The 27,787-nt window shown below is 40.6% G+C and overlaps 1 protein-coding gene across 1 annotated transcript; it reads right to left on the reverse strand.

Moving 5' to 3' along the window:
* Positions 1-2,155: 2,155 nt before the first annotated feature.
* Positions 2,156-25,310, reverse strand: ZNF318 (zinc finger protein 318). Its single transcript, XM_064445904.1, has 9 exons — positions 25,135-25,310; positions 18,688-19,321; positions 16,153-17,577; positions 13,034-13,133; positions 11,921-12,207; positions 8,834-9,037; positions 8,248-8,347; positions 7,095-7,213; positions 2,156-6,625 (listed from the first exon to the last, which is right to left on the reverse strand). The coding sequence occupies exons 1-9, from the start codon at positions 25,308-25,310 to the stop codon at positions 3,194-3,196; spliced, it is 6,477 nt and encodes a 2,158-aa protein (XP_064301974.1). The 3' UTR covers positions 2,156-3,193.
* Between the last annotated feature and the right edge of the window lie 2,477 nt (positions 25,311-27,787).

A 27,787-nucleotide genomic window follows, 5' to 3' on the forward strand; every position in this document is an offset into this window, starting at 1 on the left:
TTTCCATGGCTCTTCTTCCGCTGCCTCTTAATAAAGCTTGGTTTTGCAACAAACTTTATCCAGGACAAAGGCCTTTCTGCCAGCCTCCATCATGGCAAACTAAAGGTTGCAGCTTCATATGAAGGCTTAGAGTTAGTTAATCCATTGTTCTTTGAATTTACTTGTTATTTGTACCTGCTTTGAAGTAGTGTAAAGGAAGAAACATTGGAACTAGGCTTACTTCCTTCCTATCAGCAGCTTTATAAAAATCAGAAGAAAGGTAACTTCTTACGCGTTATGCAGCTTTTAGAGAACTAGGTCAGGAAGGAGAGGTAATGCTGTATTGCACCATTCAAACACACAAGTCAAACCCCTCCATTAACTCACCCCTCCTCCTGAGGATCTGGAGTCAACAGTCCAAGGCCAGCCTAGAACTTAAGGCTTCCCAGTCAGTGCACTATGCTACAGCTCTGCCAGCACAGGGGACCAGAACAGTGGATAAATCATTTACTGCATGCCTCTGGAAACCACAGCAAAAAAAAAAAAAAAAAAAAGGAAAAAAGAAAAAAAAAGAATACATAAATAAAAATATATGCCATTTCATGAAATTGCAAGACACTGTTAAAGCCTCTGTGTGCCCATCTGCCTAGATGTCATCATCTACACCATTCGTTTTGTTCTTGTCCATTCCAGTGGTTCCAGGAGCACCTTTCACTCCTACCTCAAAAAAGACCAGTTATCTTTCTTCCAGTGTGGAATAGAGAACCCTACTCCACACAGGGACAGAGGAACAATTATTTGACGAAAGGGCACAAAGGGAAGTACTATTTAATTTGTACCACAGGAAGTTTCAGCTTCTGGAAAGCTGAAGACAAATATGGGGTAACAATCTCAGTTTTTCACTTGCAAAGTTCTTGCTTTCCCTTGGTGCCAGCTGCTCTCCATTCGTGGCCAGCCAGGTTCTGCACCGAACACCACCACTACTTGTAGAAGCAACTGTAGGAGAGCCCGTAACAAGGATATTTGATTTATATTGATGTCCTTTCCCCCAAAATAAAGTTAATCAATAGTATGTCCCACACAGGTAACACAACACCAAATACAGTTGTCTGAAGAAGATGATTGTCCAAATGATTCTGTTTGCTGTTGCATGCACCGAGACCTTCATGAAAACCAATCTGCAAAAGGAAACTAACCAGAAACCAAGTCTGTATTCCAAAACAGCAGCATCTAAAATGCAGAACTGTGCAAAAATTCAGCCTTCCCTTTAATATCTCCCTTCCCTGCACTAATATCCCTCAATACAAAGCAGGCAAGAAAATCAGTTCCCCTCTTCCTCTGTGGTTTTACAAGGGACCAGGCATTTCACTGAAGAAACTAGAGAGAAATGGGGGTGGAAAATTTAGCTGTCAAATGTAAACAAACAGACTCAGATATATGATAAAAAAAAAATTTACAAAAGAAAACTGAGAAACAGCTACAACAGTCTTTTTTATAAACCAGGATTTAAGCAATCTCTACTCACTACCCCACCCCATTTTAAAAGTATCAAAGCATGTCAAACCTTTCTTTGTTTGGTTTTGACAGCAAATGGTTATTTGAAGAAAGTAGGGCAGTGATACTAACAAAGACTTCTTATATTCAATGCAGTAACTGCTTCACATCATAAAAGCAGCTCAAAAGAGCCTTTCCTCAAAACCCTCATCCCTTCTTAATTACATTTTTGGCAACTTGACCATTTATACTAGATTTCCAAATTCCACATAGATAGTTCTTACATTTCTAATATGAAAACCACCATAATGACTCTGAAAACTGTTTCATACCTTCTTCACACACAGTCATGGAAACAGAAGACAAATGGTAATTCCCCCCCACCCCGGAAATCCACATGTTGATAGCGATTACAGAAATATGAACTCTGCTTGGGTTTTGTCCCTGACCCCCCCACCTTGAGCTTTACACAAGGCTCAGGACTTCAGACAAACTTCCACTGATGATGTTGACAGTCATTCTTCCATTGACTTCAGCTGGGAATAAATCAGGTTTTTACTGAGCAGACTAACTGTTGAATGTCTTCATCATCTACGGTTTCTCAATTTTATCAGCTACTACAGGAGTTAGAAACTAATTGAAATAAAACACTTTCCTTGAGATAAAAAAAAAAAGAAGTAAGTCTTGTTGACCACCATATGTTTATTTTTTTAACAATTTACAAATAAAAATGTTATATTTATCCAAGCAAACACATTTAATACTTCAGTCTTTAACAAGCTATACAAATGAGAACCATCAAACTAGAGCTTTTGATAGCTCAAGGACCATTCAGGGTAGGCATGCATGTGTCTGTATCACATGAAGCGAGTCCAATTCCTGACACCAGGGTTCTGATCTTCTGCTTCTTCAGAGCTGGTCAGCTGCTAAATGATTTAACACAAATAGTTACTGGATCACAATACAATGAAAGAAAGCCCATTTCAAATCATGTAAGTGACCTCAATATGTCTGGTCCGGGTGTCAGGCCACAGAGCCTTACCGATTAGTCTTCTTCTCCAAAAGCCAGTCGGACAGATTTTCTCCCCTTGCTTAGTGATGTGGCATCCACACATGTGCTTATACAATACAATGAAACAGCTTAAGTACAGATGTAATACAACAGTAATTACAAATCACAGAGACATAAACAAACAAACAAACAAACAAATCAACTCTAATCACATTTTTGTATTTCAAACAATGAAAGTAAACAAAACCATGCATTACAGTTTAAAGAAATTTTCAGTTTTAGCTCTTCTGTAAGTCTCCATTTTGTCAAGTTCTAAACTGCCGGTCTTGAGCTTGACCAACAGCTGGGCTACTCATGGTGCTACTGACACAAACAGGGTGAGCTGGAAATCATCCAAGAATGGTCAAAGAATAAAAGCCCCCAAAATAAACAACAAAGACGCACGCATTATAAACGAGAGATTCCATTTTAATAGCAGAGTGTAGAAAAGAAATTGGCAAAAAAATTGACATGAAAAAACATTTTACACAATTATGTACAGAATAAAGTATGTGTCTCGTTTCTGATGATATTTCACGTTAGTCAAGTCCTACCACAGGATGCAAAGTACACCCAAAACCCTCAACGGGAACAAAAAAAAAACAAAGAAAAAACATATACATAATCCCAGCTCTGGCTCCTCAAATATTGGGACTGGCTGGGTTCACTTCAACCCACTGGGCTTTCTGCTAAGCTTTCAGCAATTCCTGAATTTGTTGTAGCTTCCAAACTACTGTCAGCAGTTTCTGTTTGCTCAGTCTTCTTGCTCTGGATGGTGCATGCTCCCTTGTCTCCTGAGCCACCTTCCTTTCTGTGAGTTTCTCTGAGCCCAGGAAGGGAAGTTTCCACGCACCCAGAAGCCTGACTTACTGTGCAGCCTCCATCACAACTCAGTGACGGCATTTCAACAGCGCCACCTTTGCTCTCCCCAACTTGCAGAAGGATCTCAGACATGGAAGAAATGCCCTGCATTTCTAGAATTGGCATTACCGCTTCTGTAGTGTCACTATTTGAGGACTGCACTCCAAGCTGTGGCATACCTGTTTGTGAAATCCGTGTGCAAAATTTATCTTCCCGACTACCAGAAGTCAATGTAGCAAAGTCAGTAATCTCTGTTTCATCCACTGTATTTTCAATGCCCAGCTTCCTAATTTTACTGGACTCCAGCCTTATGGATGCAATAGTTTCTAGTTTTGAGACTTCTGTATTCTCGTTTAAAAGTCCCGCTGTAAGGATGCTGAAGCATTCATGTTTTACCTTAGTATCTCCCAAACTGAAATCAGTGCTTTTGAACTTCAGCTCTGCTTTCTGGGAGGGAGTCTCATTGTGCTTCACATCTTCTGATGTCAAAGAAGCCTTCTTGTTATCCACACGAACATTTGCAGAAAGACTTTCAGATTTCTCAGTGTTCAATCCTGAGTGAGAGGTATTCAGATGAAAGTCATTGGCTGCTGAGGTTCTCACAGCCTCATGCCTTGTTTCTGGGGAGTGGACAGCTTCTTCTGAAAGGTGCTCCCTATGGAAATCTGCTGATAAAGCAACTACTGATTCTTGGACAAGATCAGAGTGAGCCCTAGAAAAGCCTCCAGACCCTACTTCTTTTGCATCTCTCTTGACAAAAACATTATCTAATGTTGCATCAGATCCAGTGTGTCTTAATGATTTTTTTTCAACTTCAACTACTAATTCTACACTGGATCTGAGTTCAACAATGTTCGCAGAGCAGGTGTTGACTAACCATGCAACTTCCTGCCTTTGGGTTTGGTTATCTAATACTGCACAGCCTGAAGATTCAGGTTGAACTTTTTCTTGAGCTTCTGATATGCTACTTCTAGTTTCTGTGTTGGCAAGACATATGTCTGGCCGTACCTCTGTCAATTCTGAAGCACTAACTTCATTTGAACCAGTTTTTATTTCTACGTTTGGAGTATTTGATAGATCCCAACCACTTTCAGAACAAGAACGGGTTGTGATGACCTGTTCTTCTCCATTACTAGTTCTGGAAGTGTCCCATTCACCAGGACTTCCTGTTAATTCTGAAATCTTATTTTGGGTTTCTAAAATTCGGGAAGCTTCGCCAAGGACGCCTGGCTGAGATACTTCCAAAGCTACACTTCTCAGTTTTACATCTTTTAAGGAGGCATCAACCGAATTCTGCTCTGTCAGTACTGCTACTAAAGCTTTTTCTTTTGAAGTGTTTTGAGAATTACAGAGCAAGTCTGGACTATCAGTTTCTGAGTGAGTTCTATAGTTATCACTCAGCTTTTCCTCTACCAAAGGAGAATTTCCCAAATTTTTAATTTCATTCTGTGTTTCATATAACAAAGTCTTTGGGTGTAAGCTAAACTCAGGCTTTACCACTTTTACTTCCCAGTCTTTCATCTCTGCATCTTTCTCCAAGGTACCAGGAATATTCGTATTAGTAACCACCGTTTTATTTGCATCTTCCTGTCCAACTTTCTCTTGGACCTCTGTTTTCTGTATATCACAGAATTCCTGACTGTCTACATGCTCTCTACCTCCTGCATCCACAAGTCCAATTTCTGCAGGCATCTGGATACCAGATGAAGTTTTTGTTTCTGGCAACTCTGTGACTGACATTTCCGATAGCTGAGGCTGAAGTGGATTCTTGTTCATTTCAGGCTGATTCTCACCACGAACCAAACTCCCTGTTACTGGATTATTACACGGTGAGGAATCTTCTTTCAATATAGTCTGAACATCTGTTGAAAGAGGAGTCTGAAATTTTTCACCTACATCTTTCTGAATACCATTTTCAATGTCAGGGCACATCTCAGTATTAAGTATTAAAGCGTCCTGAATATCAGTTTTCTCCAGTTCTGAGCTTCTCTCAGCTGAGTGTACTCGGCTAACTTCAGTAGCCACATTCTGAGAATCCTCTTTCAAGGAGGATGAGCTATTATTTGATCTAGGGTTTGCAGATAAGTCTGCAGGTTTTGTTAGGTTAGAGTTTTCTCCATTTGAAAGTGCAGAACTTGCAAGCTTGCTGTCAGCCGAACCCTTTCCACCACTACTGTAGAAAATACCATAGAGATCTTTAGCATTGGCTGTGGCCAAGCAAGAGTTTCGTTTCTCTACCTTTTTCGCCTGTTCACTGAAAGCAGTCGAAGGTGGTGGTGGTGGAGGGGGTCTCACAGGCATTGCCAGCATTGTCTGTTCGCTTTCAGACACACCTGGAGCTACTTCATCTGCAGGGATGACAGCTGCCTGCTGGACTGCTGGTGGAGGAGGGGGTGGAGGTGGTATATCAGAAGTCTGAGAAGACTCACTTTTCTCTGCTGCTTTCAAATCCTCCTCTGCCCCTTTCAAAATAACTTCTTCTCCGCCAAAAGCTTTTGAGATAATATCTGGAGGCAGTAGAAGATCTGCATTGGTTTCTTTTACCACAGGCAGTGGTTTGGTGGTAGCTCCAGAGGATTTTATGGATAAAAAGGTGTTTAAAGGTGCTGGTTTGCTAACTGTTGCTGTAGTAGACTTCCTGAAAATCATAGTGGGGACTGGTAGGTTGGGTAGAATTTTTGCTGGTGTTGATGTGAAAACAACTGGTGTCCACGGGCTAGTGTGTGGAATAACAGTTTTGCCAGACAGCTTGATTTCAATGGGCTTGATATGGGGTTTCCCAGACTGACACTTATTCTCCTCTTTATTTCCTTCTGTACTCTCCTCCTTTGGAATAGCTCCTCCTGGGGTTTTATCCTCTCTCTCAGTCTTTTTCCAGCTGAATTTCCCAAAGGAAGTCTGGCTTGGTGATTCCTTCTTAGATTCCTCTTTCTTTTCTTCTTTTTTCTCCTCCTTCTTCTCTTCCTTCTTTAGCTTAAGCTTGATACCCATTTTTCGCCCAGAAGAATCTATCTTGCCTTGAATTTCACTAGTCCCTTCTCCAAGCTCCGGGATGCTCTTTGCTTCCTCTTTCTTTATTATTTTTGGTTTCTTTTCATCCTTCTCTTCTTTCTGTTTCTCGACTAGTTTCCGTTTCAGCTCACTCTGTCGTCTGCGTTCTGTTTCCAGAACTACAGCCAATCCAGCTTGGCGGTCTAGATTTCTCCTCTCTTCATAGAGTGGGTTTTCATCTATGTATTTCTGTGGAAATAAATGGCACAATTTTAGCCACTGCTTCCGCGATAGACAAATAAACAAACAAAAACCAAATAAATAAATAAATTCAGCTCTGTAACAGTTTTGCTTGTTCATTAAGTGCCGTTTCAACACTAAGAAAGCAGAGAACTTCTTCCTACCAAGAAACTGAGATGCTACAAACTCCACATTCTGTAATTTAATATTAATTGAGTGGTGGCTTGCAGTAGTGTTGGCATTTTACAGAAGAGTTTGAAAATCAACACCGGGACTTAAACACCATTTCAGCCTCATGAAGATGAAAGATTAGTCTCTATGTAGTGGGAAGTTCTGCTTGTTTAGTTAAGTACAAAGTAGTGAAGATAACCAAATACATATACTCTGAAGAGTCAAATGTCATTCTTCAGGAAAGGAAGACAGAACAAGTAGAAGCTAACACAAAGAATGACTCACTCCTGGTACACCAGTTACCAACCTTATATTTCTCATTGTGAGGATGACTTTTCACATGCTGCTCTGCTGAGATTTGATCTCCAAAAAATTCGTGACAGAGCTGGCAATAATATCCAGTGATGGGAATCAGAAACTCAGAGCCTGAAAAGGCCAATAAAATGATCAGAGAAACAAAACTTAATAAATGCCAAGCTCTTAATAAAGCCAGATAAACATATCAAAAAAACAGTGAAATCTCCAGCAATGTTCCTTTTGCAACAGTTAAGGCTGCTCTCCCCTTACGCTCACAGTACAGAAAACAACACTACCAGGAGCAAACATGTAAAGTGAAGAAGCTTGATTACTATGAATCAAAAAATTATTTTCGTGCTTTCTACCATATTAAGGCTATCTCCTATTCAAGTGGGTTAACATTTCCTATAATCTTGATCTATTTTCCATCTTTGTGGTATAGTCTGCTTAAATACTAAACACCTGGTTTATGAAACACAAGTATTTTCGTTGAAATTCAGCATGACTGCGTCCTTGTGCCTACAGAACCCGCTGCAGTTATCTAACACACTGCAGATCCTCCTTTAGCAGGCACTACTAGAAGTACGTAACAGATTAATAAACTGAGATTGTTCACTGGCAGGCCTATTTAGACAGTCAGATTTTAAATCTTATATTAATTTTCAAATCACTTGTAGTCCCTCCCTTACGTCTTTCTCAGATTCTCTGTATCCACACTCTACCAAGTACTCATCAGTGATTTTTCAGGGACCCTTCTACTAAAAATCTACTGAACAGAAGAGTCTGTTGCAAGACTGTATGGAGTACTGCACAAGATCTGCTCACACACAGCAAGATCTTGTGGTCATGTTCTGAATTCTAATTGTTAGCAAAGATCACCTCAGAACCTCACTGGAGAAAGAAAAAGTTACCTGGTACTCAAAATAAAAAACTAACCTCTCAAAAGAAGAGAAGGAACCATGCTATGGTTTTCTTACATTCTTGCTTCATGACCTTTTCCACAGAACAACCAGGAAATTAAATAATTTGCCTTTTACCTAAGAACACAGTATCTGTATGTGTTCCTATAACAAGGTAAAGGTTTGAAATTCCTTTCTCTGAGCAACCTGAATTTGCTAGAGGGCAAAGGGAGATGATATCCAGGTTAGAAAGAATTAACGTACCTTTGGCAGGAACAGTTATCTTATCGATGCGTTTTATGGAGTCTTGTTTGGTCTCACTCTGGGTCTTCGAAGCCCAAGGTCTGTTGTAAGGATCCAGGGTCTATTTGCACAGTGACAGAGGTATATAGGCTCATATATTACACTAGCAAGGCAAGCACACTTGTCTTTTTCCTTTTTAACATCCTTTCAGAACACTGAACGTTAAAATCAATGTGCAAATATTTACAGGAACTATGTTTTCCTCTCTTTCCCCTCCCATTTTGCAATTAATTTATAATGAGAAAATAACCTGTGAAAAGGGTAAAATGTAAATAATAGCAAAGGACAGGTAAACATGTGAAACACAAATATTTAACTCTAGGTCCTGAGTGAACTGAACACAGGCCCCATTTACACCAGTCAGAACACACCGGTAGCTGTACAAACTGCTCAAGTCCAACATTACGGAAAAAAAATTTGATAAGTGACTTCTTGGGTTCATTATTACTTCAGGTTGTCTTGTAAAATGTAGTTCTGTGATGTATGTTTTAGTGTTAATATTTATAGCAATACAAAATGCACTTAGGGAAGGAAGCCTGCAACATACCTGTCTGTGTTTCTTATTATGCATGTGTGTGAAAAAGTCAAACATTGTCCCGCAGATGGTATTGCAGTCTTTGCACCAGTGGTTCCCTGCATCATAATATTCATAAATATTGGCCAACTGGAAAGGATGTTTGGAGGACTGTGAAGAGGATTCTGCTGGCTTCGGGCTTCTACCTCTGGATTTTTCATTAGTGGTTTTTGATTCCTAAATTGAACAAAAGGAAACACTTCTCTAAGACAAGGCAGGACAGACATAATGCTCTATAACTCAGAACCTGCCTCTAGCAGAAGCCATACACACCAAAAAAAAAAAAATATATCACCTGCTTTTCAGCGCCCAGGCTAATTCCACTGTGTCAGAGAGCTGGTATTGCCGACTAAGACGCTGCGTGGCCGCAGTGAAGAGCTTCCAATAAGGCTCCCAGATGTAATGGCTGGATGGTTGTAGGTAATCAAGGAACCAAATGAACAAAATCCCTATGGCATGCACCCTTCCCACTTTATGGGTTTCACATAAAGATCTGAATAGTTCCGATTTACCATAATAGCCAAACAATGCCCAGAAGACCTAAAATGGTTCCCCTAGAAGCATTCAGATGTTACAGTAAAAGTATCTTGGATGAAAGCAGAATGCAAAAGGAAGTAAGCTAGTTGACTGGAAGTATTTAACTCAATCAGCTTTATCACATTACTTGAGAGTTCCTGAATTCTCCAGAAGACTCATTGCTTAGCAATTACAGAAAGATGGTGTTTTGTTAATTACCTAAGTATATCAGGTGAAGCATCTTGTTACTTAAGCATGTGATATTTGCACTTATATGGACTTGTACAGAAAGACACCATACAGTGATACACAGACATTTCATTACTCTAACCAAAATTAATACTAAACTAACAATGCAGAGTAGCAAAACAAATAATCCCTGAAACAGATCATGAACGAGCCCTGCTAATTTAGATTACAATAGTACTAGATGTGTTTTGAGTTACGATTTCAATGGCTGAAAGCCCATTATGTTATAATTTGTAATCTGCATGGCAGTCTGTAAAGAACAGCATGTTAACTTTGGAGACCCAAGTTGGTTGCATGATTTTGCAGTTATTCACTACCAGTGTTGAACAAATTTACTTAAGCAGATTCAAAACTGTTAAATAACACCTCCCTTACTTTAGATTCCTTTTGATAAAAAGGGGTAGATTCCCTCCTATTAACACCACCCCACACAACATACATTGTAAATCAAACTACGAAGAAACACCCAGCCCACTATGCACCCCACAGACACCCATATCCCAATACAGTCTAGTTCTTGGTAGCAGAGTAGGAAGTGACCTAGTGAGTATTTGCATGTATTCTGTCTGCAAGAACATAGCAAAGCTGAAATTCTCTTAAACAATGAGAAGATCAACTTAGGATCTGCAGGAAGTGCATGGAAGGATGTTCACGATGTCTGAGAAGTGTCATTGTTTATGTTATTTACAGACATACACCCACACAATATATCCTATAAAAATACTATCTCAATCAGAACTTTAAAAAGAAAATCCTTCTCACATAGATAGGTGACAGCCAACTCTTAACACCAGTTTGTGCTTAACCCCAGCTCAAAGATGCCTTTATAATTTGTTGCTATTTAAAGCCCTGAAGGGACGACCTGTCTGTTTAGTACAACAAGGCTAGCTTCACCCCTGCACTGTCAATGTAACGACAACACACAGACACAGCTTCAGCAGCAAGGGACCACAAGGTAGCTTCAAATAGGCAGAAAGGCATACATTTTTGCCCTTAGGTTGGCAGTCAACCAATCCCAGTGTCAAAAGGCCTGCACCATCTTTCTTTTCATTAAAAGAAGTTAATAATCAGAATTACAAGGTGAATCTTAGAGACTAAAAGCAGTGTCCTATGCGCCTACATATATCTGACAATATTAATTAAATGTTAAATTAAAAAATTAATTAAATGTTCCTGGCCAGAACTCAGAATTTTCCATATTACAATAAGGAGCCATGAAAAGGGGATCAACTCATTATGGGTTTGGATAATAAAAACAATGGAAGTTAAAATAATGAAAAATATATTCACATATCATACCTCAAGAAAAGAAAGCAATATAACTTAATGCAATGTAGGATTTAACAGACATTGTTGCCTACTTTAGTTTTACAATGTGATGACTGAAACAAATGATTTGTAGAAGTGGATACTAAACTTCAGTGATGTCTGGAGAAACAACAAAAACAAAACACAGAAGCAAGCCTTTAAACAAAAGGCATCTAATGAGTTGTCTGAACCAGACCAGGATGAACCATAAGGAAAAGTTTACATGATACACAAACTTGAGTGACCTTGTAGGAAATACTTCTTACCCTACTAACATATTCCTCTGCAAAAAATACACAGTAAGGTCTACTCAGAAAGCATCTATCATCTCCCATCAGCTATTTCTGTTACATATTTGAATAAACATATGAAAAGCAGGATAATTAATCTCTTGAATACATGAATAACCTTTCAGATGTCACTATCATACACTACTTCCAAAGTAAAAACTATCTTCTGGAATGTGATAAGCCTGTTTTGTATATCCAGCACGCAGTAGTATAGACCATGTCAGAGAGACCATACTGATGATACAGATATTTCTTAAGAGACAACACATACCATGTACATAATAATCATGTTAAGCTGACAATCATATGTAAGTCTTGCAATTTGTTAATATCATCACCCAGTGAGAAGACCACCATGCTCCAAACTTGCAGAGAGCTTTGCTTCTACAAACATTCCTCCTTGACAGGCCATGCCAGAAATGCCTCCTGGTATGGCACTGAGACCAAACAGCTACAAACACTCATGATGCTGTTCAATCCAACAACCACCTCAGCAAAACCAAGATCAAAACCAGTAAATGGTACTGAACTGCATAAACCCTGACTCTCACCTGCAGGCACCATTAAAACCAGCATATGAGATGTGATAACAAATGACATCAACTGGTCCTCTAGTAAATGTTCGGGAGCAGCTGTCACCCCAATGCCCTCTTCTCTTAGGGGGAAAATTGTTAGCACACAAACCAGAAGACTTTACCTTGTTGGAGGAAGATGTTTTCTCCAGCCCTTTTGCATTTTCTGACTTGCTGTTCTTTTCTGAGGAATCTTTCATTTCCACAGATGGTTTCCGGGGCTTCTCAAATATGTTAATTCCCAGGATTTGTGCTACTTTGTCAAGCTCAGACTGCTTCTTGTCAGCTGCATCAGATTCTTTATGCAGCTCTGAAATCTCCTTCACAATATTCTCTTGTAGTCTGTTCACCTCAACCAACAAAGGGTCTTTGTGTCCATCCTTCTCACGACGTTTTTTCCTCAACATCTCTCCTGAGCCAATCAAGGAAGTAGAAGAGTTGGAAATGTAACAGGAAAATTGTCTTAAGATCTGTACAACTATTCCAGTAACAAGCAAAATACTAATATAAAATATTACAGCTAATTCTTGACTAGGAAGTTGTAAAGATGGAACTGACTCTAAGGTGCAGCATCCCTAAATCTGCTTGATCCATCTCTATAAGACTGCCTTCATACACACCCCTAGCAGAGGCACCATAATCCTCAAGAGAATCAATTTAACAATCGCTGTATCCCTGGGTGACCAAACAAGAAAAATGTAACCATACATTCTAATTCAAAAGTATAATTTTCCAAATGCAAGGGAAATTAGAATTTACTTGGACCAAACAAAAGTTTCAGAAATAAAAAGTTAGCTCTGTCTAGAGAGGACTTTTCCTTCTCTAAATAAGACTACTGAAAAACTGAAAGGCATGATGCCATCTTCAGTTACTATTTCTCACTTCTTCTAAAGAAGCACTAAAATGCACGAAGTTCAATTTATTTATCAAGCTTCTGAAGAAAATGCAAGAGCAATTGTTTGCTTCAGTGTAACAGCCAAATTTTGACATAATTAATTTTAATATAGTAATTAGGTCACTGCTTTCTCGAGAGTTCTCCATTCTCCAGAGTATGAAAATATTGTTTAATGATGAATCTTTTATATATATGACATAATCATATAAGATTTCATAGGAGTATGAAATATTAAACTATTATTATTATTTTGGTCTTCACTTCTCATAGCAGGTACTAGGACTCATGACACATCCCAGTGGAAAAAAAAAGCAGGGGGGCAGGGGGAGGGTACGCACTGTACCTTGCTGTTTACGAAGCCTGTCCAATTCAGTCTTGAGATAGTAAAGCTTCTTCTGCCGTGCTTCTCGTTCATTCTTCAGTTTTTCTCTCTCTTCTATCACCTAAACAGATTGGAAGGGGACTAAATTTTCTTCTTTTCCCAACACAAGTTAATCAGTCTTGCAAGAATGAAAGCAAGACCTCAGTTTGCCAGTCACAGAACACTGCTCTCTATTCTCATAATGTTAAGTATTTTAACAGAACAAATACCTATCTTCCTCTGCATCTGCAGGTAACTTTATCATGTGCTCACACTTCAACCCTATGTGAAGGTGAATTTTTTCTTTTGGGCAGTGCATTCCCCAAAACTGCTTTGTTGCACCATTTCCCAAGGCACTAAGGCTCAGCTGATTATCTTCCACAGGGGTGAGAAAGATGAGAAAGAGCTAAATGGCTCTTCAAAACTCATGCAATATCTCTACAGCTAGCAAGTTCCACCAGTGACAAGAGACTTCATAGCCCTTCACCTTGCCTCCTGTTTTGACTCTGGCCAGTTTTAGCTATTGCTTAGGCGTCTGCTCCAATTTGATCAAAACTGTATCACAAAATACATTTTACAGGCATAACTGTCTGAAATTAAACACCTGGATGAAGTTTGTTTCCTGCTCAGTCGGGTTAACTCTGGCATGAAGAGCTTACAAATCTGCTTTTCACTGGTTTTCATTGATTCTCACAGAAGGAAACCAGGCAATATGCTAAAATGAAACCTGAAAAGTTATTTCAATTCCCTTCCCAACTTCATTTTTCAAGAGGCAAATCCCAATTTTTTACCTTCACAATGCTCTTAAAGCTTACTACTGACTCCTCCCTTGAACAAACAACTAACCCAAGGCCTTGTTTTCCCTAGAGAATCACTACTAATATGGCAAATTTAAATGTTGGCAGGTTCCTTAGATCCTGCCTGGAGTAAGCCCTGGAAGGAGTTCTACCAACACAGATAGGCCATGTCTTAAATGCCAGACTTTTTGTGGGGTTTTGTGGGTTTTCTTTTTTAGATCACCGAAACACCATTTTCTTATTCTGGGTCTTTCGCCAGCATAGGGGAATCAACCGGAGCATTCAACTTTTTATACTCCAAGCCACCCCAGCAAGAAAATGGTGGACTAAGCCCAAGCCAAAGATATCTATAGTGCAGACAAAGCCCTAGAACTTCTGCAGAGGCGTAGGGGATCTACCAGGGAATATCGCAGCAGAAAACCACACACCTTCAGCCAACAGAGCTCTTCCAGAAGTGCCAGGTTTCATTAACAACAAAATTTCAACTGTGTCAGCTGAATCCTGCAAGCAGTGAAAGCTCACTTATCTGCTGATGTAGCACTTTGTGTAAGTACTCGTCTTTAAGTTACTTTGAACAAAAAGCAGACAGGTTATCTCAGATCAAAAATTTTAAATTACTTCTTTTGAGCCTCTCTTGGATTCAGTGGTCCACCTTTCCATGGCCTGATCTGTTCTGAAGAGTGTAATATAACCGAGTAGGCAAAAAGCTTCCTGCCTCTGCCATGTTCTGCCCTTCTACTACCAGATCTACCAACACAATGTATCATTAGCACAGCTACACTGAATGAATGTCTCTAATGCAGATATGTATATGTAGATGAAAAATTAGATATGAGCCCACAATGTATGCTTGCAGCTCAGAAAGCAAACTGTATCCCAGGCTGCACAAAAACCACAGCCAGCAGGTCGAGGGAGGTGATTCTCTGCCTCTACTCTTTTTTCACGAGACCCCACCTGGAGTACTGCATCCAGCTCTGGAGCCCCCAGCACAAGAAAGACATGAAAGTGTTGGGGCCATGAACATGATGAGAGGGCCGTGATACCTCTCCTGTGAAGAAAGGCTGAGAGAGTTGTGGTTGTTCAGCCTGGAGAAGAGCACCCCTCTCTCTGAGGAGACCTTATTGCGGCCTTTCAATATATAAAGGGGGCTTGTAGGAAACATGGAGGGAGACTTTTTTACCAAGGCCTGTAGTGACAGGACAAGGAGTAACAGTTTTAAACTAAACAAGAGTAGATATAAGTTGTACATAAGGAAGACATTTTTTTACGAGAGTGGTGGGACACTGGAATAGGTTGCCCAGAGAAACTGTGGATGCCCCATCCCTGGCAGTGTTCAAGGGCCCATTGGATGGGGCTTTGAGCAACCTGATCTAGTGAAAATGTCCCTGCCCATGGCAGGGGGCTTAGAACTAGATTATCTTTAAAGGTCCCTCCCAACCCAAACCATTCTGTGGTCCTATGCCCTTATTTTAACAACAAAGATTGAGTGGACACCAGTTTGAAAACTCAAACAACTTTCAGGAATCTTCCAGTCCTTTGACAGTTATATAACCACAGTTTCCTATTTTAAAATATGTTCTTCCCCACTATTCTCTAATTATCATAAAAAGCAAGGTAACTAGAAGAGAAAAACATTAACACTCATAACCTAAACTGGTGTCAGATGCACCAAGTAAAGAACAGTTTCCCTTAAGTTCTTCTGATTTTGTGATTCTTATAAGAGATAATTAATACAAATATAGAGGGAAAATCATATGCAGCTGCAAATGATGACATCCTTTAGTATGTATTTAAAAATGTATTTAATCATGGTATTATTGTACCATGTACCATGTTCGGATGGAGCCTCCTGTGTTTCAGTTTGTGTCCTCTTGTCCTGCCACTGGACACCACTGAAAAAAACCCTTTATACCGTCCCTTCAGGTATTTATGTGTCTAGATATCTTCAGGTATTTCAATATCTAAAGCTCAGTGGAATAAAGCCAAGCTGCGTCCACCAGGTGTACTTTCTGTAAGATTTTGGCTGGCCCCAAGAACTTCAATTTTGTGCTTGATTTCATCTGTTCAGCCATAACCTATGGGCATACAACTTTAGGGGATTTTAAATGCATTTTTAAAAATTGTCATAGAGTAATACAGACAAATGCCTAGAAATCTTTAATAAAAACAAAATTAGTCCAACCATTTTTAAACTGCAGACACTCAGGGAAAAAAAAAAACACACCTGAAGAGGTGAGTGAAAAGCTTCTACCCCAGCAATCAAGCAGTCCAACATGTTTTGATGTATCAGAATAGATAACATACCTTCTGCTTTTGAGCTGCCCGATTTTTTTCATCTGACATCTTTTCTGTGGTATTTTTGAGAGGGTGTGAAGACAGACGAAGGGGCACCTTGGAATGAGCAGGAGTGGTAGGGACATGAACGAGCACAGAACCATCTCTTTTTAAATCAGGGACATCCTTTCCCATAGATACTGTCTCAATCACCCGGAGGTTGGGACGTGTGGGGTTCGCTGACATGGCCATAGTAAGAAGACCGTGAGCTTCTGGCAGCGTGGGATTAGGCTGCTGGGCGGGGGGGTACATAGTCCAGCCAGGAGCTGCATACGCCATATAGTGCCCATATGCATCGTATCCTGGAGGAGCCATTGTGGGAGGTGGATAGTTTTGGGGCATTTGAGTGGCAGTGAACTGGGAATAGTTGGGCATTTGGTATTGGGAAACAGAAGTAGGTGTAGGCGGCAAACTAGCAGGAGCTGGTGGAACTGAGGGAATGAGAGAGACAGAAGGAAGAGGCTGTTCTGGTGCGCATGGAGGTATATCCTGTCCCACTGGCTTGTTCTTAGTATATTCTGATTTCTGAAGAGAGGATGCATCTTTAGACTGCTGGAAAGAGACTGGAGGTGATGCTGAACGGTGCTGGCCTGACTCAGGAGAACGAGTGTCACTCCGGCTGCGACGCAAGTCCCAAGGGTCCAGTTTGCGAGGATCTGAAGAGCGACGATCAGGAGAACGAGATGCCAACTTTTTGCCATGAAGGCGTTCCTGGGTACGAACAGCCAGTTTTCCAATTTCAGCAACACCAATGTCAAGTCCAATGGTTTTGAGTAAGTCATGGATCTTTGCATATTCAGCATTAGGCTCTTCTAAAGGATCCAGCTTGACAGCTGGAGCAGGAGAAGGAGGTGGGCTCACTTTCTGGCTTATTATCTCATTGCCACAACTCACTGGGGGCTTCTGAATGGGGAGAGATTCAGTTTTGGTGTCTTCATCCTCATCACCATAAAGAAATTTCTCTTCATCCTCAATGTCAGGAAAGCTACGCCTCCTCTTCTCCTGAGCACTGACAGAATCAGCCATCATGCCCAGAATCCGGGAGAAACCACTGCCATCCTGACTGGCCCTCTCATGAGGCAGCAGGAAGTCAGTATGGCGATCAGCAGGCTCTGACTTGGGTTCTACCTTTTCCTTGTGACTTAAAAAGCTTCCAAACTTCTCTTCAAATGTGAAAGTGTCTTTGGGAGCCCCAGCAAGCGGGCTCCACTCATGTAAACCCTCACGCAACCCCTTGTTTGCAGACTCCACAACAGAGTCTTTGTTAAACCGTTTGAGAAAGTTCTCCACTTCAGAGGCAAAAGGAGCTGTGTCATTGCTCTGGGGCAAAGATGAATGACTAGACAGAAGAGGAAGATCCTTGCTGGGAGCCGGACTGCTTGAAAAGCCCTCAGGCTGAAAGACAGAGAAGTTACTATTTACTACAGCACCTTCTGGGGCAACTATGCACCTCACAGAACAAACAAAGGAACATGTTAATTTCTCTTCGGGTTCACAGCTGAAGAAGAGAGTTAGAAAAGACAACATACAGTTGAAAGAGAACACAGAAGATTACAAAACAAGTTGCCTAATGATTCTGGAATGTCATGTCCAGCAATGAATGCTTATCTCAGAGAATGCACAAAATCACAATTATATTTCATTAATTTTTTGCAAGCATAACAACCAAAACTTTTAAATTGAAACCCCGTAACATAGTTTTGGCTACACTTTGAGTTTAATCACAGACAAATAGGATTTCAACAGAGGGAAAAACAAGTGCACTGGTGTTATTCCCAGTCAATTCTTCAGATATGCATAATTAATGCCATGTTAAATAGGATTTCCAATAATAGGTATAGAATGGGATCCTCAGTATTGGTGCACCTCCTGAAATAAACATGCCACTGTCAAACCAACACTAATCAGTACAACAGGCAGATCAAAAGCGATGTGCTAAAAGATGAGAAAAGTCAATTTATCACAGTGGTTGCAACCACTTATCTTTCCATTGCTCTAATTTTGAGACTCAATTGGCATAGCTTGGGCACAAATTAAGTAGGGTTGATTGCAGCCTACAGTTCAAAGGGAAACAAACAAGGAAACTGGAAGATGTTTTCAGCCAGAGGTACTGAGGATGCACTAGGCAGTTCTCTAAGTCTATAAAGAAATAAGAAAGAGGTACTGTGACAGACAGGAAGCTTCAATCGATGTCCTGACTGCCTGTGGTACAAAAAGCCTCAGCTTTTCTATAAAAGCCCAGCATGCTGGGCTGAATTTGAACACAGGCATATTATTCTGCCTCAGATTTTATATACCTATGATTCTTGATTAAATGCCTTCACTGTTAGAAGTTTCTAATGCAATCTTAACTTGTATAGGCCTGCAAAAAGATGCCTGTCCTCTCAAAGACAGGAAAATATGAAGATTCAGCTTTTCTATTTTGGAAATCAAACTGACATTCTGTACCATGAAGTGGCTGTCTTGGAAAGTAGAAACATACGGACAGACACATAGAGGTCAAACCTGAATAGGAGATTCTACTTCCATCTCTACTCGTTTCTTCAAGATAGATTTTTTGGGCATGGATGGGATTTCCTCAGGCCTATATGTGTATCGAGGCTCAGAAGTCTGTAGCGTGTTAGTCAAGCCGGGGATCACATAACTGCTGCCTGAAACATCATGATTCAGGTTTCTACTACGCTCTTCTTCTTCTCTTTTCCTCCTTGCACGGTCAAGCTCTCGGAATTCTTCATTCAGGTATGTTGGGCTCGGGCTTCTACTGCGGCTACGGCTTCGTCTGCGGTAGTTTCGTGTTCCTGATGAGAAACCCTGATGCTCTCCACTCACACCATGCATCTTCTCATCCTTTTCGTACCGTGGACGTTTTATTTCTCGTCCCCTCTCTTCTGGCCTTGATGGGTAGGAGGACTTCCTGAGTTTGTCACCATCCCTGTCAGATCCACGAGGCAGCTCTTCTCGACGACCATAATGCAGACTATAATCTGAACGATGGAGGAAAACATCTCGGTTGCGGTAGTCTTCATCATGTCTCATGATGAAGGGACTTGAAGGTTGATCTTCATGCGATGGGTATCTCTCAAGGCCTCGAGGACATGAGAGGCCTCTAGTAAATATTGGACCATCAGCCATATCATCCCTGTGTAAGAGAAGCATAGAATAAACATAAGTACTTGAGTTAGAGTAAACTAAGTCTTACTCCTACTCAAGAGTAAGAAATTTCTAAATCAGTTTCAGAATAACATCTCCCTCACTAAACAGATGCAACATTTTATGTACTTAAAGGGCAGGGGAGAGAGGGAGACTTATTTTTCATGGTACTGTATGTCCCTCCTAGGAAGTCAACTGCAAACACAGTGACATGAAGAATTTAACTCACACTGCAGAAGGAAAGCCTTGAAAAATTGATAGGATGGATTTATTTCTGTGAAGGAGAAAGACTACATGTTTTCAAAACACCTTACTATCATATTTCAGACCACAATCCCTTTCCTTACCTCTCCCAGCAAGACACCAAGGTCACATTTCATATGAATTATTCAAGGTATAATTCAGTTTCACACTTGCAAATGCAACCAGATCCTCTTTTTATCTTCAGCTGTGGACAAGGACCAAAAATTCCAGCAACATTTTCTATTGCAACAGATCTGTAGACAGGACTGTCACTAACCACATGAATGGCTATATCCAAAAAGAAGCACAGTTTTTGATAAGATATCTAAGAACCAGGGATAGTAAATGTAATAGTATCACTCCTTTGTGCCAGCCACTGCATTTTTGTACACACTGGACGTGCACCTGACACACCACCAGAATAACTAGCTACATCTCTTGGAGTATCTTCTTTAGGACTGATTTCTGTACACACGTCCAATTAGGAGTACTGTTTTAACTAAGGCTTTTTTCCCCACCCCTAAAAACTTTTCTGAGGACTGTTCTTTAGATCAGGCGGAAATAAACCAAACCACTTAAAAATTACCAGCTGCTGTTTTTACTCACAGGTGTTTCAAAAATCTAGAAAGAACCTCCAAGAACAGGAAGCAAATGTGCTCCTTAAGTGAAATCAATGGGACAGAAAACCTAGACAAATCTCCTTCCTGAGTGACCAAGACATTGACTTGAGATAAACCACGTATAATTGCCTGAATCCTCAAAAACCACCTCCTCCTACTGAGAAATGTCCCTCCACAGATCTGAGAAGGGACAAATCAAATCATGCCAGATGAAATCTTCAAAAAAAAGTGCAGATAAATTACAACCCCCATTTTTAAAGTCACCAGACTAAAGAATAACAGACATAAATAGACAAGGTCTTTTTATTGAGTATTTTCATAGCTTACACTTGCATATTTAAGAATAAAACCAACACAAAACTTCATTTTATCTCTAACCTGCATCATTGCAAAGCTTTTCATATGTTATTAGATGCTTTATCAGTCCAACACATCTTATAAGGCATATCTGGCATACAACAGTACCCACAGTATTAGATGGTATCTTTCCAGTTTCCAGCAAACTACACACATCCATCCCCCCTAAAAGCACAAAAATATCTAAAAGTAGCTAGAATTGAATTTCATGCATAAATGTTGCTGTTCACAGCCTACATAAAGGTATGTAGGCTGACCTGGGTACAGTCCTGTTCAACATATTGATCAGTGACCTGGATGATGGGATAGAGTGTAACCTCAGCAAGTTCGCTGATGATACCAAGCTGGGAGGAGTGGCTGATACACCAGAAGGCTGTGCTGCCATCCAACGAGACCTGGACAGGCTGGAGAGCTGGGCCAAGGGGAACCTCATGAAATTCAACAAGAGCAAGTGCAAGGTCCTGCACCTGGGGAGGAACAACCCCATGTACCAGTACAGGCTGGGGGCTGAACTACTGGAAAGCAGCTCTGTTGAGAAGGACCTGGAAGTGCTGGTGGACAATAAGCTGACCATGAGCCAGCACTGTGCCCTTGCGGCCAAGAAGGCCAACAACATCCTGGAATGCATTAAAAGGAGTGTGGCCAGCAGATCGAGAGAGGTTATCCTCCCCCTCTGCTCTGCCCTAGTGAGACCACATTTGGAGTACTGTGTTCAGTTCTGGGCTCCCCAGTTTAGGAAGGACAGGGAACTGCTTGAGCAAGTCCAGCGGAGAGCTACCAAGATGATCAGGGAACTGGAGAATCTCCCTTGAGAGGAAAGGCTGAGGGGCTTGGGTTTGTTCAGCCTGGACAAGAGAAGACTGAGGGGGAATTTCATCAATACCTATAAATATCTAAAGGGTGGGTGTCAGGATGATGGGACTAGACTCTTTTCATTAGTGCCCAGTGACAGGACAAGGGGCAATGGGCACAAGTTGGAACACGGGAAGTTCCACCTCAATATGAGAAAAAACTTCTTTCCTGTGAGGATGCCAGAGCAGTGGAACAGGCTGCCCAGGGAGGTTGTGGAGTCTCCTTCTCTGGAGACATTCAAAACCCACCTGGATGCATTCCTGTGCCCCCTGCTCTGGATGTCCTTGCTGAAGTAGGGGGGTTGGACAAGATGATCTCCAGAGGTCCCTTCCAACCCCTACCATTCTGTGATTCTGTGATTCTATGTCTAACCCCACTGTCACCTTTTCTGAGAGCCTGCTAAACCTATACAAGCTGCCTGAATGCAGCTGGTGGAGTAACAGATGTATTTCACCATATACCTTCAGCTCATTTTTCTGCAAATGGCATGCCTGCTTGCCAGGTGTAACCTACAATTCAAACGCTCTGACTGCAGTGACAAAGCAGAAGAAATATTTAATCATACTCTGGAAAGAAAGGAACAGCAAAACTACTAATTTACAACTAGGAAGATGTTCCAAATGCACTCTGAACAGCTAACATGCAAATTTAAAATCCAAAGATTAAATCCAGGTATGAGGAAAAGGATTACTTGCCTTACAGAAACTGCAATTCTTTGAAATACTTTTTCTATAAATACAGTCCAACAGAGATACGTCCCTCTTAACTGGTTTGGGTGCTTTTAGCCAGCAAAGTCCACTACAGGCCACTGCATCCCTGAGAGGGGATACAAGGTGGTACCACTGTGACCACCCCTGTGACCATCCCAATTCCTTCACCAACACAGAATCCATGAATCACTGGAATCTGCAGTTTCAGAGGAAAACAGACCACAGACTAAATAGACATGATGCCTCTGAGAACTACAACCACTGTAAAGTAAGTTGACTTTTTGGCATATTTATTCACATACACAGAAACACAAATAAATAATGGTATTCTGCTGTCAGCAACCAACAGGACTCCACCTTAACACACAGTCTTTGAATAGGAAGTCAAATGAGCTGTTCGTACTCAAGCCAACTGTCACTCTTGACATTATGCCAAAAAAATGCTATTTCAGAGCACAGCTTAACACAAACCAACTCTCTACGGTGATATGGTCTAATCTTTTGGATTAACCTCCAATGACAGAATTGGTGGGATGCTCTGTATAGCTTATGCCAGCTCAGTAGAATGTCTTAAAAATACTGACAGAGGGAGAGGTGGAAGACAGGGAGAGGGATAAAATATATTCCTCACTTAGATAGACTGAGATTCTGGGAGACAAAAAAATACTAATTTGTTGAAGCAGAAGACTGAAGCTACTCAGGTGACCTTGAAGTCACAGTCCAGCAGCATTCAGTATGCTTACTTAGACATGTGCAGGAGGCCAGCTGCCCTAGAAACTTGGGGCAAGTTCTTACAGATGTTTTAGGATTGACCTGCACATGGACACACACCCTGAGAAATTCTCCTGGGGTATCCTGAAAATCCACTGCTGCAGAAGAATCCAAAAGCATCCCTGATTTCCATCCTTTGGTATTTTATTTCCTTTATAGGCTAATGAAGCTCTCTACCATCCCAAGGCCCTGCAAATTACAGAGAATAATTTGTAAAAATTATTGCTTGAAATCTCTGAGGAGTTAGCAAAAATAGCTGAGAATAACTAAATTCATTATTATTTGCTCCAATTACTTCAAAATTTGAAGAGACATCTTTAGAAAACACTCTAATTTTTTTTTTTTTTTGTTAAATATGAATGAGAACATACCACACACCAAGTAAGAATGTGATATGCCCAGTTTTAAACCCAATGATGAGTCACAATAAGGGCTACTTTAAAGTCCAGTGATAGACATAAAGTCGGTGTCCTAGTACCAGGGCAGCCTCTCAGATGGGGGAGAAAAATACATGATAAACAATGTCCTTAACCAAATACAAAGTGTCTTTCAAAAATGACCAAAATGGCTGAACAGTGAAGAAATGTGGATGACTAGGTTGTGACACACTTCAGGCTTCCAGACACAGTGGGCACTACTCAGACAAGTGCAGCCAGCACAAACAGATCGGGGGTGGTGGGAAAAAAAGTCAGTGTAATCACATGGAGTCCTTGCATACCCACTACAGATGTATGGGAAGTCACTTTAAAAACCTGAGGTCTACATGGTCTCACTTTCTCTTATTCTCATTCTGATTCATCTGCCACTTTTAAACCTTCTCAGGAATCTATTCTGAATATTTTTTTTACATCTATGGGTCCTGTAGCGGAGATTAAGTGAAAGTTTTTTGTCATTTTCACTCTTACATTAACATAAGCTCCACTGTACCTGATGCTACTTCTAACCAGGCATTCCAACCACAAAACAGGTTAAATATAAAACCTCATGGGGAAAAAAGGAAGCAATGGGACAAACACACACCCCCTGCCTGCATGTTCTTAATTTGCCAGAGCAATGCCAGTTCTCTGGCATTTACTGCTCCTTCCAACCACTGTACTCTCCCTGAGCACATGCACTCATTTCATTCAGGAGACTGCAGACTGCACAGGGGATTTACAAATCTAACACTGATCCCAGAACTGAGGTAAAGGCATAAAAGTGACAGTACTGAAAACTGAACTCTCATTTGGTTTTCCACACCTGCTGAACTTAACTTTACACTTGAGAAAGGCAGGAAATTCACTCGTTCTGTCACTTCCCTATTTTCTTTCTTCTCTTTTTTTTTTTTTTTTATTTTAAACAGCTAGGGATATTTGCATCAAAAACTGAAGTCATAGTGCTTTTTTTGTGCTGGATGCTTATCCCTGACCTGAAACTGCAATTATATGCTCTGGGGCATAAACTGTGCCATGTTTAATGTCGCAATTCAAGACAAAGAAAACATTTTTATTTACAAAAGTCTTCTGATTTTACTTCTTTTGTCAGATTATACCTGCTCTCCTACTGACAGCAAAGATTTCCAAAGAGTATCTATTAATACATTTCACGGCTCACAACAGTATTTTTAACATAAAAGACATCTCTTCATTAACTCTGTTTCTCTCTAATTCCAATCAAAGGTCCCTAAGAATTCTAACACTTATTTTATCATGTATGAGACTGACTGACTATGTTCACTTCTCTTCTGCATGGTTTTTAAAGTCAAAATAAATTTTATTCAAGCTATGCTAGAGCTTTCTTCTGGACTATTCTCAAAAATCAGGAAAGTAGATATTCCTCCCAATGAATGAGGACATTGAATCTTTACGCTATCATAAGCAACTTTCCTCTCAGTCAGGACTAGGTAGGTTCATAAGAAACAGAAGGAGGTGGCTGAAGCTGTGAATTGTCAAATGAAGCAGCCCCCTCCTGCTCCCTCTGAGCGCTTTTAGTTTATATTTGTTTTAGAAGCAGTTGACAAAAATCAGAGAAGAAATATCTGTTTAGAGTTACTATGAACTCAGGCAGCGACTTTTGATTGGAATCCCCTGCACCACAACTTTCTGGAGGCCAGGGGACTATTCCAGGGAAGCATCACTACATGCTTGCCCTCTTATCCTCATTACTTAGGCATTCACTGGGCTAGTTAGATGTTTGGTCTCACCCAGCACAGCCATTCCCACGTTCTTACTGTTTCACACACTTGAATCCCCATCTGTGGAGGACCATACCTGTCACTCAGGTTATCAATTGGTGAGCCCAGTCTATCAGGCAGCCTCCTTCGCTCTGGTGTGCCAATGCAATACCGGTCATTACCAACAGTAATCCGCAAACTCTGTTCCAGTGAAGACTCAGAGCGGAGACTCGGTGAACGTCTCTGTAAATTGAAGAAAGAGTGCAAGCCCATCAATCAGGGAATTTTAATCTCAGCTACAGAAAGGCAAGTGACTCTGCTCTGCTTAACATATGAGACTTGGGGTGGATGGATAAATTAAAAAAATCAAACTAGATGAACAGTTGTTCCAAATATTTCAATTGTTTCTAGTTACTAAAGAAAGGGGAGGGTATTGACTGCATTTCATTTCTCAACCCAGCTTCCAATAACACGCTCTATACATTATCTAGAAGGGTAACTTTCAACTCAAAAATACATTTCATAAAGCACCATTTTGGAAGGTGGAAAAACAGAGAGACGTTCAAGAAGCCCCAGATTTGCTGTGGTCCTCCTTTCTTTGTAGAGGAGAAGCAGCTAACCAAACATTTCATAAAAAAAAAAAGTGCCAGGAATTTCTTTTAAAAAGCATCTGGATTTCTGGCCCTTTACAACTTTAGTACCAACATGAACAAAGGTATAAACCAGTGTAAACAAAGGTTTTTCCTAGCAGTCATGTTTTCAACAGTTTTCCTCACCTCATGCTGCTTTCAGCAGATAAGTGCAACATAATACCAAAAATGCCAATGACTGTAGAAATGCCTTCTATAACAGAATTACCTTTATCATTTTTTATTACTGGTAGAGCTAAACCAGAGCTAAGTAAAGTTGCCTTTGAAAACATTACAGAGGAGAAGGCCTGAGCTAACTGCCTCTGCATGGACCTTCCTTTATACACATACTCAGTATAGAAAATGTCATTACTGGTAAGTTATGCTTAACTAGTTACGCCTCAAGTCATTCTAGAATAAGGCACTAGAATACTGGAATGATCAAAGTAAGGGGAGTTCCATATGAAACAGATGAGACTGCCTGAAGACAGAGATACTTGATTTGCTTTTTTAAACCAACATGGTTTAGATTCTGCTTAACAGGAAGCAATGAACCAGCTTCAGTTCTGCCAAACCAGTCATGCACTGCATATTGCTTTCACCGCTGAAAAACTGCAGTAGTAAGCAGCAGGTGCACCATGTTGTCTGCATACACCCTGAGAAGATGCAGCAGATTCAGCTCAATCTTCCAAGAGAGCAAAAGAAGAGCAGTATATCATACCCAACAAGAAAGCAAAAGAATTCCCTCACAATTTTGCCTGAACAAAATTTACTTACAATACAAATCTGCACCAGAATCCATTGTGCACATAACCTTGTCCTAAGGTAATATATAACATGATTTCTGGTTTGCTCCATTAATCTGAATCCCAGCATTTATCAGAACACATTTTAATTACTTTCTATGATCAACTGTGTTGTATAGCACAATACGATCCTGCAACAGCTTGGCTGAGATACAACACATACAAGGCACATGTGTCTCATACAAACACACTCTGAAGGTTCACATGTGCCCAGTATAACACTGAATTTTGAGGGCTGCCTCAATAAGTTATTATCTTGAAGGGCATCTTCTTGCCATCGAGACTGTTGGCAGGCTGGACACATACATAACAAGCATCTCCAGGAACTTGAGACAGAGAAGGGATGATTACATCTCAGAACAAACTTCTGGGCAAAGGAAAGAAATAGTTTAGAAAATTTGGGATGTTAGGATTGCCTATGACTGCAATACAGATTGCCTGGAGACAGTGCTACACATTTTAATTTCACTTTTTTTTTTTCCCCAGTTTGAGAAATTTCAGTTTTAACAGCTTTTTCATTTGGAGCGCCAAACACCACCACCACTGGTCATTCCTACCTATGCACTGCACTGCATTTTCCTCCCTTCCTGTTCTGGCACCTAAACCACAGTTACCATTGCTGTATTACTGCACAGGTTGCATGCCAGCTCTTCATTTCTTCTGTCTCTCCAGTCCTCTAATTTCCACCAATTTTCTTACAAGAAAGAAAAGAAGCTGAAAGAAACTATAAAAATATCAAGCCTGCAGGTCAGCAGGGACAAATTAAAGCAGCATGCGTCAGCCTTGCAAAAATAAATAAAGTCTGCCAAAATCTCTCACTGTGCAGCCCTTGATCTCCCTCTCCTCCATTACATTTTTCAGTATCTAACCCAAACCTCTGCTGTCACTCCATGCTCTTCCAATTCCCACAAAGTTTCCCCCAGCTACTAAGAAACTAACATCATCTGTACTTACAATGTTCAATGCACAGCTCCACTGGTAGTCAGCATCCCAGTTATGCTTGAGAAAATGGGCAACAATGCTGATAACATGGGAATGCATGCACTCCATCTCAAAAAAAAAAAACCAAACCCAAAACACCAAAAACCAAACCCAAAACAACCCCTAGAATCAAGAAAAAGGGAAAAAGAAACCTCTAAGGCTCCTCCTTCCAAACTCCAATTCATATGGATAGTAGGGACAATAACTTGGAGCTTGTATTCAAAACTTTGCTGCATTTCAACCCCATGCTCTTGTCCCAACAGTGTCTTCATTCCCCATCCTACATCTTCCACTCCTACACATGTACTGCCCTGTTCTGCCTCCTCCTTCCTTG

This window comes from Phalacrocorax carbo, chromosome 3, assembly GCF_963921805.1.
Source record: "Phalacrocorax carbo chromosome 3, bPhaCar2.1, whole genome shotgun sequence".
NCBI lineage: Eukaryota > Metazoa > Chordata > Aves > Suliformes > Phalacrocoracidae > Phalacrocorax > Phalacrocorax carbo.